This window comes from Bacillus rossius (assembly GCF_032445375.1).
Source record: "Bacillus rossius redtenbacheri isolate Brsri chromosome 4 unlocalized genomic scaffold, Brsri_v3 Brsri_v3_scf4_1, whole genome shotgun sequence".
Classification (NCBI taxonomy): Eukaryota; Metazoa; Arthropoda; class Insecta; order Phasmatodea; family Bacillidae; genus Bacillus; species Bacillus rossius.
The window spans coordinates 26,848,885-26,859,049 of record NW_026962010.1 but is presented as its reverse complement, the minus strand read 5'-3'; the positions used below and the strand labels follow the sequence as shown (position 1 = coordinate 26,859,049).

The window sequence follows — 10,165 nt, the reverse complement described above, 5'->3', positions numbered from 1 at the left end:
ATAATTTCAAAACTCTTCAAAATTTAGGGGCCGATGAACCATAACAAGATTTAACAAATCCTTTTAAGTAAAATCCCATTTACTTTAATATAAAAAAGAAAATTAAAGATCTTCTAATATTTAGGTTACCGTGTAATTTGGGCCAAAGGCGTGTAATTTGAGCTTCATAGGTGTGTAATTTGGTCCAACCGAAAAAAGAAGAAAAATGAAATAGAAAACATTCTGCACTTCAAATGTATTATTAGTTACTCTTTCATGTATTTTAAAATGTAAAACAAAAAAATCTTCAAAATGAGAAATAAGCCTTTTGGCCTAAGGAATGAAATGAAATTCTTAGCATTTCACACAATCATCACAAAAGTAACAAAGTGCATCTCTTAAATCTGCACACTCCTCGTGTGACCAAAGTTTACAAGATTTGCACTGGATCCAATCTGTGTCATAAGTGTCACCACAGTTGATGCACATTGTATCCGAACTTTTTGCAATAAACACTTTCTTCTTCTTCTTTTGGAATTTTGGCTTTCCGTTAGTAAATAATTATTTCATCTTCATTGAAGCAGTAGTCTTGGTTGAGGAACATGGACTCCTATTAGGTGTAAGCGATTCCTTATGAGGCGTTGATGTCAGCACTATGCCTGAAACCTCCCGTCTTCGTCTTTTCTTTTGCTGTGGTGAAAATGAGCATGAAGGGAGAGGGCTTATTTCCTCTGCAGACACGTAACTCGTTACAGGTGAACCAAGAACATCACTTGAACCATAACTAATGTCTTTGGAAGTTGTAGGCACATTTATTTCTGGTGGATGACAAACTTTAGACAGTCGTACTTCTTCAGCATGCTCCATTTGCTCAGTAATCATCACATCTAGGGTAACAGGAGTAGGCTCAATTGGCTGTTCTTGCTCCTTGCTAGCTGGTTTTTGAAATGGACGATCAGTGACCGATGAAGCAGCAAAGTCAGCATCTGTAAACACGTGGCGATCAACTGGCCACAGCCCAGATTTCCTAAAGCCATTTATTGCAGTGTCCATGGAAGCAGCTCTAGGAAACGCAGCTCCAACTAAAGAGGCAATATGCTCAACAGTAAGTCGTTTTCCTGGAGACGTTCTGAGCTTTGTTGCAATTGCGGAGTCATAGTAGGTGTTCAGTGGCTTAAAAAAAGCCAAATCGAGTGGTTGCAAACGGTGTGTGCAATGCGATGGCAATGAAAGCATAATAACACCATTTTTTCGAGCCAGATCAATCGCATGTAAGCTCTGGGTGTGACTGCTGTGTCCATCTAAAATGAGAAGAACCTTTTCTGTAACGCTAGGTTTTACGTTCCGAATGAAGTGCGACATCCATTCCGTAAACACATCTGCAGTCATGCAACCTTTGTCCTGACAACTGAAAATTGTCCCAGAGGGAGCACCAAACGCTAGAGAATCCTTCATTCTTTTTTTCGCATAGATTAGCATTGGAGGGATAAATAACCCAACAGCATTCATAACGTATACTCCTGTCACATTTTGTCCTCTTTCGCAAGCTGTTATGCCGCCAACTTGGTGCTTCCCTCTTTGTGCAATAACTTTTTCCGGGCGTTGAACTACAGTATGCGAAGTTTCGTCCATATTAAAAATCCTGGCTGCTGTAATCTTTTCCTGGTCTACGTTTTTTTCCAACTCATCGAAGAATTTGTTGACAACCGGTTTATTGAATCCAGCAGCTCTTGCTAAAGAAGTAGCTTCTGGCTGTCTCAAACTTAACTGTGGATATCGTCTCATGAATCCTTCGAACCATTCTTTTCCAGCCTCTTCTTTTTCTTTATTGAAGTGAGTGCTGAGGTTATTTTTCTTTGCTATTTCGAAAGCTAGTTTCATAACTCCTTTCCTGGTTAATCTGTAACAAAATAACCAAATATGTGTTGCCACTCAATAAAAAAATAATTGAAGTCAATGTTTAAAAGACTTACAGTAAAGGGACACTCGTGACAAAAAATGCCAATTCGGGAAGCAACATAATAGGTAGAGGAACTGTGGACCCCCCTTTTGTTTTTTTGTTATATTTCAGTATCTGTATAAGATAATTACATCTGTGTATTCAATATGACAGTGTGGTATGTAAGGGTAACAAAAATATGGAACCTACTAATTTCACTTAGGATGTTGGCTTTATATAGTGATATATAAAAAAGTATGCAAAGGTCCACTTTACCCGAACAGCGTGGGTAAAGTGGAACCATGGGTCCACTTTACCCATCCCAAATTATTAAAACTTTTAAACAAAGATTACATTTTAATTTGTATAAGTATGCAGTGTGTACACGTTTCGGAGACAAAAAAGTTATTAATAGTGAAGTTTAGCAGAATAAAAGTGCACATATTTACTAAAATATTCTAAATGTCTTATTTGCACACTGAAAACATTCTAGACAACATGATTGTAATAAGGATGCACTAACCACATACGTGTAGCCCTATGTCAGTAGATATATGTGCTAAAGTGGTGGATTAGGTTTTGCAAATATCACATACGAAATGCGCAGTTTCATTGTCAGCACATTCTTCGTGACTCCAGTCCAAACACTCGAAACACTGAACCCACATTTCCCCAGCTCTGTCTTCAGAAAACTTTCCAGAGCAATAGATACAAGTAGCATCAGTTTCGTCAAATGTGTTACGCTCAACTGATTGCTTTGTATCCATAGTCTTCCCAGATAGATGTTTATTTAGGTTATTCTTCTTTTTTCCAGTAGCCTGAAATGGCCGGATTTTTTTGGCAGCTCGTTTACGAATTTCTTGAAGACTGTTTTTGAAAGGAGATGATGTAACAACACATGCCGCTCCTTAATTGGGTATATTCCTGTCTTGCGGAAACCACTGACAGCATTTTCAGCGGTTTGTGCTTTCAGATAAGCTTTCCCAAAGAGTTCAGTCGAAATATGTCACAGCCTGTTATCCTCAAGAATATACGCACTTCTTCGCTATAATAATGTTTCAGAACACCCATAAAAGTTTTATCAAGGGGTTGAAGTTTATGTGTGCTGTGTGGTGGCAAACAAATTATGGTGACATGATTCGTTCTGGCTTTGTCTATAACTTCTAGATTCCTGGTATGGCTGAAATGTCCGTCCAAAATGAGAACAGGATCAGAGCATGTAGGTTTGGTACTATCCACAAAGTGATAAAACCATTCACTGAAAATGTCACTGTTGATCCATCCATAAGGGTGGCAGGTAAATACACAACCTGGAGGAGCACCTTTTGTAAGATGTTGACTGAAGTTTTTTCTTGAACACTAACATAGGTGGTACATAACTCCCACCAGCACTCATGCATCTTAGCACAGTGATAAGTGAACCTCGTTCGGCTGATGAAATTGATCCAATCTGGCGTTTACCTTTTAAAGAAATCACTTTAGGTATTTCGATGGCTAGCACAGACAATCCACTTTATCTACATTGTAGATTCTAGTTGGAGGGAAGTTTGTTTTTTCACATTCGCTTTCTAAAATATCAAAAAAGTTTGCAACACTAGTTTTATTGAACCCCTTGGCTCTGGCTTTTGATGTTCCTGAAGGAGTTCGTAATGTGATATTTTTATGTCGCCTTAGAAATCCATATAACCAATCCTTTCCAGCAGCCCCCCTGAGTTCAGAAAACCTGTGTTCAATATTATTTTATTCCGCTAACTGGTAGGCAAGCCTCCTTACGTCTTGCATAGTTAAACAAAATTATTTAGCTTCCATAAACAACAAAAACTCAACTAACTGTTGTTCCATTCTGGGACTAAATTTTGGTTTCCTACCTGATGTAAGAATGGATTCTTCAGGAGATTTGTCAATCATATTGACACATCTTCCTAGATATGTTTTAGGCACATTGAACATTTTTTGCACTTTATTCAAGCCCATATCGTTTTTACGAACAACATGAACAGCAGTAATCATGGACTGTTGACTCTATGTTTTAAATCTCTTTCTTGACACACCCACTTTTTCTGCCTGTGTTGACATCTACAACAAACCAAAAAACTTTTCTGTATACGTTATAAAAAAATGAGTAAAGTGGTATTCACGAGACAGCGAATTTTCACATAGCCTTGCATTGAAATTTAAATTAACCAATCAGCGAGTAGCATTTAAATAAAAGCTTTTCACTGATTGGCTTTTACTAACTTCTGCCGCTACTCTAAGCGAAATTTGAAGTATCGTGAATCCTACCTAAAGTAAAAATTAATTTAAAAAAAAACTGTATGTTATGTAAAATATGGCGGGTAAAGTGGACCGGTACCACTTTACCGGCACCTCATAGGTCCACTTTAGCCGACCTACGCCATTGTTATTAAAATGGAATTGTAATCGAAACTACTTACGTGCTGACCATTTCCAACACCTACCATTAAAACAGGCTCCTTTATCGTTACTTTTAAATATAATACATAATTTATTTACCTAAAGTATTTCAACACGTTACACAGACATACATACCTGCAAAAACTTTTACATCTTGGTTTTTCGTCACCGTAACGTAACCTGCGGAGATCGACCTATGCGCGCACGCTTTCAACAGTCTAAGAAACTGAGCATCTGTGGCAGATTAGTTCTTGTGATTTTTCCTAGGTTGCAGCCACATACACTGAGTTTGACAGCGTGGGTCCACTTTAACCGATGGGTCCACAATACCCGAAGTTCCTCTACTATCTGTAGGCCTACTAGCACGGTGATTGTGCCTTATAGCTGGATAGTAGGCAAATTTAAAACTTGTCATAAATAATTAAAGGATAAACAAAGAGAATTTTGAGTTAGATTTGTAGAAAGCAGCCATTCTCCATTTTATTACAATTGAGAGTCCTACAGGACCAACAGCTGACACTCTAAATTGTGGCTCCAAACTTACTGTAAGAACTTTACAAAAATATACACACCCATAACACATGTTTTCCAAATGCAAGAGATGTTCAACGAGATCTTCTTCGACCTCTTTTGGCAGATCAAGGGGTCGGCCTATACAATTTGAAACTGTAGAATGTTGTTTTATTCTTATTTTCAGTGTACTCTTTGGGATCTTGAAAATATCCGCAGCTTTATTAATCCCCACTCCTTCTTCCACGGCATGTACGGCAGCAATTAAGTCTTCTTCCTTCCATTTGTTATAAATCCCCCTAGATTTACGTGCTTCTCTTGTAGTCATCTAAAACAATAATAATAAACCCGTTTTTAATTTATTTTTGCTCATTTTTAATGTATTCGTGTAATTTGGACCACATTCGTGTAATTTGGACCAGTGGTCCAAATTACACGATGACTGTTGGACCAAATTTTACACAACGACACAACTTGAACGCCATATTTGAAATCCCGGTAAATGTATTTTCATATACGTTTGTCAATACACATAAATAAAGTTTACTTTACGAACTTTAATCCTAAATCAAGCATAACTTAAATTGATGAAACTACTTCACTATCCCACGCTTGTAAAATAATTAAATTATTTCATGAAAACTCTAAAAATCGTACTTACCTTCGTATTTTCCTTGTCGCTTCATCCACAAGCAAATAACTTTGAACCAGCGCTGTACTGGAACGTACGCAACTGCCAAACGTTCACGGTGCTGCTATCTGTTGGTGGCTCTGAGAAACACAGCTGGCCCGAATTACACGCTGGTCCAAATTACACGGACTTCCCCTATTTTCTGTCAAATCTAATTACACGAACGCTCACTAAGTGTCCATCATAGTGCGTACATCAGTTCAGGAAACAAAGGTTTCAACCTCGAAAAAATTTGTCCAAAGCTGAATTTTTGCACAGTGGTAGAGTCAACTATGCTTAATAACATACCGAAAGTTTACCACTGTAGTTATTGTGCATATCATGGAAAAAGTGCAGTTAAGTCCTAGATAATAGCGACTTGCAGCAGTCCATTAAAATACATTCCATTCTATAGTTTTAAACGTAGACTCTCCGTAAAATCATCAAAATAATCTGGAAATGCTATTACACACATTCATGTTGAAACAAATTCAGAATGGTAATATTAAAGGTGTGATATAAATATATTAATTAATTTAATGAGTTTTATTTTATCTCAATCAAGGACATAATAAACTGATCATAATATGAACGGATGGTCTGACTTAATAACAACTTAATTGAAAATTTTTGCGAATTACTTAAGCTTTAAAATAACATACTTTGCAAAACGCTAGCATAAATTATTACAATGCTAGAGCGTTCTGAGCGAAATAATGTTGCGTGGGTACGGTGCTACAGTCGCAAGAGCAGGAACGAATTTCGCTCTTGCGAAATCGAGATTTCTGGAATATTTTACCCATACAGAAATTAAGTAAGTGGTAATATCATTCTTTTTTAATAACATGTAAAAGTTTACCCCGTAATCCTTGTGTGTCACACCGAAAACGTGCATTAAAGTCCTAAATAAATTTTTTTTTTGAGCATTCCACAATATTTCACTCCATAGACTTCATTATTATATAAAACATTCAGTAAATAAAACCATATTAAAATAACAAAATTTTACATTATAAACCTAATTGAAAAACATATCTTTATGTTTTTCTAAACATGCAATATTTTTATAATATTAGGAAAAAGGATTTTTCATTAAAATTTAGGTATAAGGAATAAAATTATACATTACATAAACCTGCAGACTTTGACGTAAAAATTGTTTAAAAAGACATGGTTGTAAATTTCGTAAACTTTGAATTGGCATATTATGTAAGATACTGGTACAACTGGCATGACCGCAGAAGCGTTCCGAGCGTGGTGTGCGTACGGCTCTATGTCAGTTCCCCGACCTCTTCATAACCCCGACCGTTTCCCCTGCACTGCTTTGACCTCCCTCCACGATACCTCCTGGCAGCCCTTGGTCCGCCCCGCAGAAACATCACTGTTCCCATTGGCAGTGGCCAAATACTCACCCATTGGCTGAGGGGAGGGAGGGACCCGAGGGGTGGGTGGGACCCGCACGGTGGTTGTTGGGACTCGAATGCGGAGTGCTCGGGCGTACTGGGTATTAGGCGCTCATAACTGTGTGGGAGGTGAGGGAAACTTCCTGCGGCATTACAAATGCATTCATATGGTCTTTGATCATTGATCTTTTATTTGAAATATTTACTGCATTCCACTTAAAATATGATGCTGTATGAAAAATAATATCTGTGTAATTCACTTTTTTTTTTTGTATCAAATACTAGTGTTCTCTCACCAGTCAATTATATCTGTGCTTACGTACTTGATTTTTCATGAAAATATTTTTTTTTTAAGTGCCGCAACTATTGGTGAAAACTTACGGGTAAATACCGTATTGGTCCGAATATAAGGCGACCATTTTTACATAAACGAAAGATGCAAAAATTGGAAGTCGCCTTATTTTCGCACCCAAGACGTCAGAACCGCAAACATTAGTTCCAAGCTGAAAGCTACAGTAGAAACATTGTTTAACAAAACGTTCACAATTTTTTATATTAACTAAAACTTTGTTACCTCACACGGGGAAAAACGATAAATCCACCTAATATTGCAGTAATTCACAATTGTTTGAAGTTGAAAATTAAAATATTTGTTCTTGAGTAAAAACCGTGAATGTTGAAGCATCTCAAAATGGCAACCTTTTATTTCACAATTCATATTTGTACTTTGTGTACAATCGCGTGTTAACATTTACGGTAATTTATCTTCAGATTTTTAACGGAAATATTTGTACTAAAATATCACAGTTATTTTCAGAACGATTGTTTACGTTTACAAACATTTCGGATGTAATGTTTGGAAATTCACGGCTGCCAACTGTCTTTCCACAATATTTCTTTGTTGTAAAACGAACATTGCCGAACACGCACGAAGACGCCATATTAACAGGAATTTGGTACGTTGCTTCAAAAGCTATTTTAATAATCCACTCTTTATTTATGTAAAAACCTTTCATAATTATAATAGATTATTCTTTCAAATTCATAGAACAGACTCTCTCTGTCAGAGAGTAATATGGACAAATATACGCGGTCACGTAACCGAGTTATTCATGGCCGTATGCTTCATCATGTCAGCTAGCCACTTGTTTTGTTCCGGCGAGATGCATTCTTTGTTTGCTTTTTTTACGTTTAACACACTACTAAATAGTAATACGCCTTGTTCTGTGGTAATACGTAGCTTAAGTCAAACGGAAAGTTAAATGCTGTATTTTAAGAGTGATTAATAGCCATTGTAAAAATTTTAAATTCGTAGATACAGTAAACTGTGAAAAATGAACAATCACACAATCACACATCGGTGGAACGGCGGGGAACGAGCTCTAGACAAATAAACAGCTCTGAAGATGACAATTATGCAGCTTCATTAGAGTAAACATACGAAAAAATTTCTAATGTAATACTTAAAAATGTAAATATTTTCTAATTGTTTTCTTTTGACTTTTAGGGTAGGCCATTCAAACTTATTTTAAATAAGTAATGTGATAAATATAAATTAATTGTTATACATAAATGCAAAAACGATTTATCAACACAAAATGTATGTCTAATGAATTTTCACATTAATTTCTACCAAAAATTATTTTTACATTTGTTTGGCCTCCTGAAACTGCAGGTCGCCTTATATTCGGGGTCGCCTTATATTCGGGCCAATACGGTAAGTTACGAGATAATACAGTAACATACGTACTTAAAAAGTGTTTAGGTTATTTATTCCCCGCAATTTTTTTTGCGTGAAAATGTTTTAGTTAATTTTGTAACAATTAGATACAAATCATTATTTTACTTGATAACAAGCCCTATTTGTATCACATAAATATCTTCTAAATCCAAATAAACATTTATAATATGACCAAAAATTCTAATGAATGCAACTATTTTGTTTACTGCATAAATTAGTTTCATAAAAATTGGAAATCTACTTTGTGGTTTATCATTCTATTTAGGAAAAGAGCTCAACACGTTTTGGAAATGTATTAGCTAAAATAATTAAACTTTGTATTAGTGTTTATGAAATATTTTGTCAAAGTTATCAGTTTTCAAATTTATTTTGTGTATGATTTCACGGCAGTAAAAATTATTTAAAGTAAAGTGCTAAGATTTAAATACATGATTCCTTTTTAAAGTTTTCTCTGTTTGCTCTACTATAAAGAAATTTTTAACAAATTCCCCTAAAGATTTGAAACCACAAATTTAGAAGTATTACACAACACTCAGAACTGGACAATTAATAAGCTGCTGTATTGACAAAGAAAATTATGTTTGTGACATCGATTCATTACAACTGAACAAAACTGAACCATTAAAATATCAAGTCATAGTTACAAAAAGAAAAAAAAATGTTTGCATTGTTTTAACGTTTAATGAAATATATGTTTATTTTAAGTAATTATTGGCGTCTTTTTGTGGTAGGCCTACGTGTTTTTTTTTGTTGCCTTTGACGTCGTTCCAAGTGCTCCCTTCGCTCGCACAGGTCGTTATGTTCCCTCGTCGCCTCACTAGGGTGGGGGGGGGTAGTTCGCGGCTTGAGGAGTCCTGCTGCGCTTGGGACGTTTTTGCGGGAAGCGGGCTCCGGGTGACGCGCAGCGATGCGGAATGCAGGCAGTCGAGCTTCAGACCTGGACCAGGCAAGTTGTGTGTCGCGCCCGCAAGTGAACAGTTCCGCCGGGAACTGAGCAGCTCTACCCTCACCGGACCACCACTTCTACCGATCCAGCTCCCTGCCAGCCATGTGGCGACGTCACGACCCCGAGGATCTCCGCTCTACCTGTGAACTGGCCCACAGGGTCTAAACTTAGGCTAGTTGGCGCCCTCAGCAGCGGCAACATCGTAGCAGGGACCGGTAGGGCGACAAATGGCGCCCAACGTGGGGCAGTAGCGACAGCGAGGCGGGCGACTGTCTTGGGCACCCTGTGGTCCGCCGCGGCGCTCCTCGCGGCGCGGTTGTTGCGCGGCCCGGCTGGGCGGGCTGGTTTGTGACGCTCCCCCCCTCCCCCGGGGCGGAGTGTAAGGCCGGTAGTTATCTCTCGGAGGCGGCTGTTCTACGTACGGAACGACTGCTTGCGCGTCCTCTGGTTGCACCGCCTCCTGAGTTTGCGGAGTTGGGCGCGGCGTCGCGATGTTTTTGGTACGTCGGTGCGCCATCAGATCGTATTCTATGTCCCTGGCTCGGGCGAGGAAGTTTTCTAG

At 37.8% G+C, this 10,165-nt stretch overlaps 1 protein-coding gene across 4 annotated transcripts; it reads right to left on the bottom strand.

Annotated features, from left to right (window-relative positions):
• Window positions 1-225: 225 nt before the first annotated feature.
• LOC134541628 (tigger transposable element-derived protein 6-like) lies at window positions 226-8,629 on the bottom strand. Of its 4 annotated transcripts, XM_063385197.1 has the most exons (4): window positions 5,505-8,629; window positions 4,906-5,171; window positions 3,787-3,994; window positions 226-1,879 (listed from the first exon to the last, which is right to left on the bottom strand). In XM_063385197.1, the coding sequence occupies exon 4, from the start codon at window positions 1,858-1,860 to the stop codon at window positions 541-543; it is 1,320 nt and encodes a 439-aa protein (XP_063241267.1). In that variant the 5' UTR covers window positions 1,861-1,879; window positions 3,787-3,994; window positions 4,906-5,171; window positions 5,505-8,629; the 3' UTR covers window positions 226-540. The 4 variants fall into 4 exon arrangements, with proteins under 4 accessions (XP_063241267.1, XP_063241265.1, XP_063241266.1 ...); XM_063385195.1 differs by having other exon boundaries at window positions 3,787-8,629; XM_063385196.1 differs by having other exon boundaries at window positions 226-3,994; window positions 4,906-8,629.
• Window positions 8,630-10,165: the final 1,536 nt, after the last annotated feature.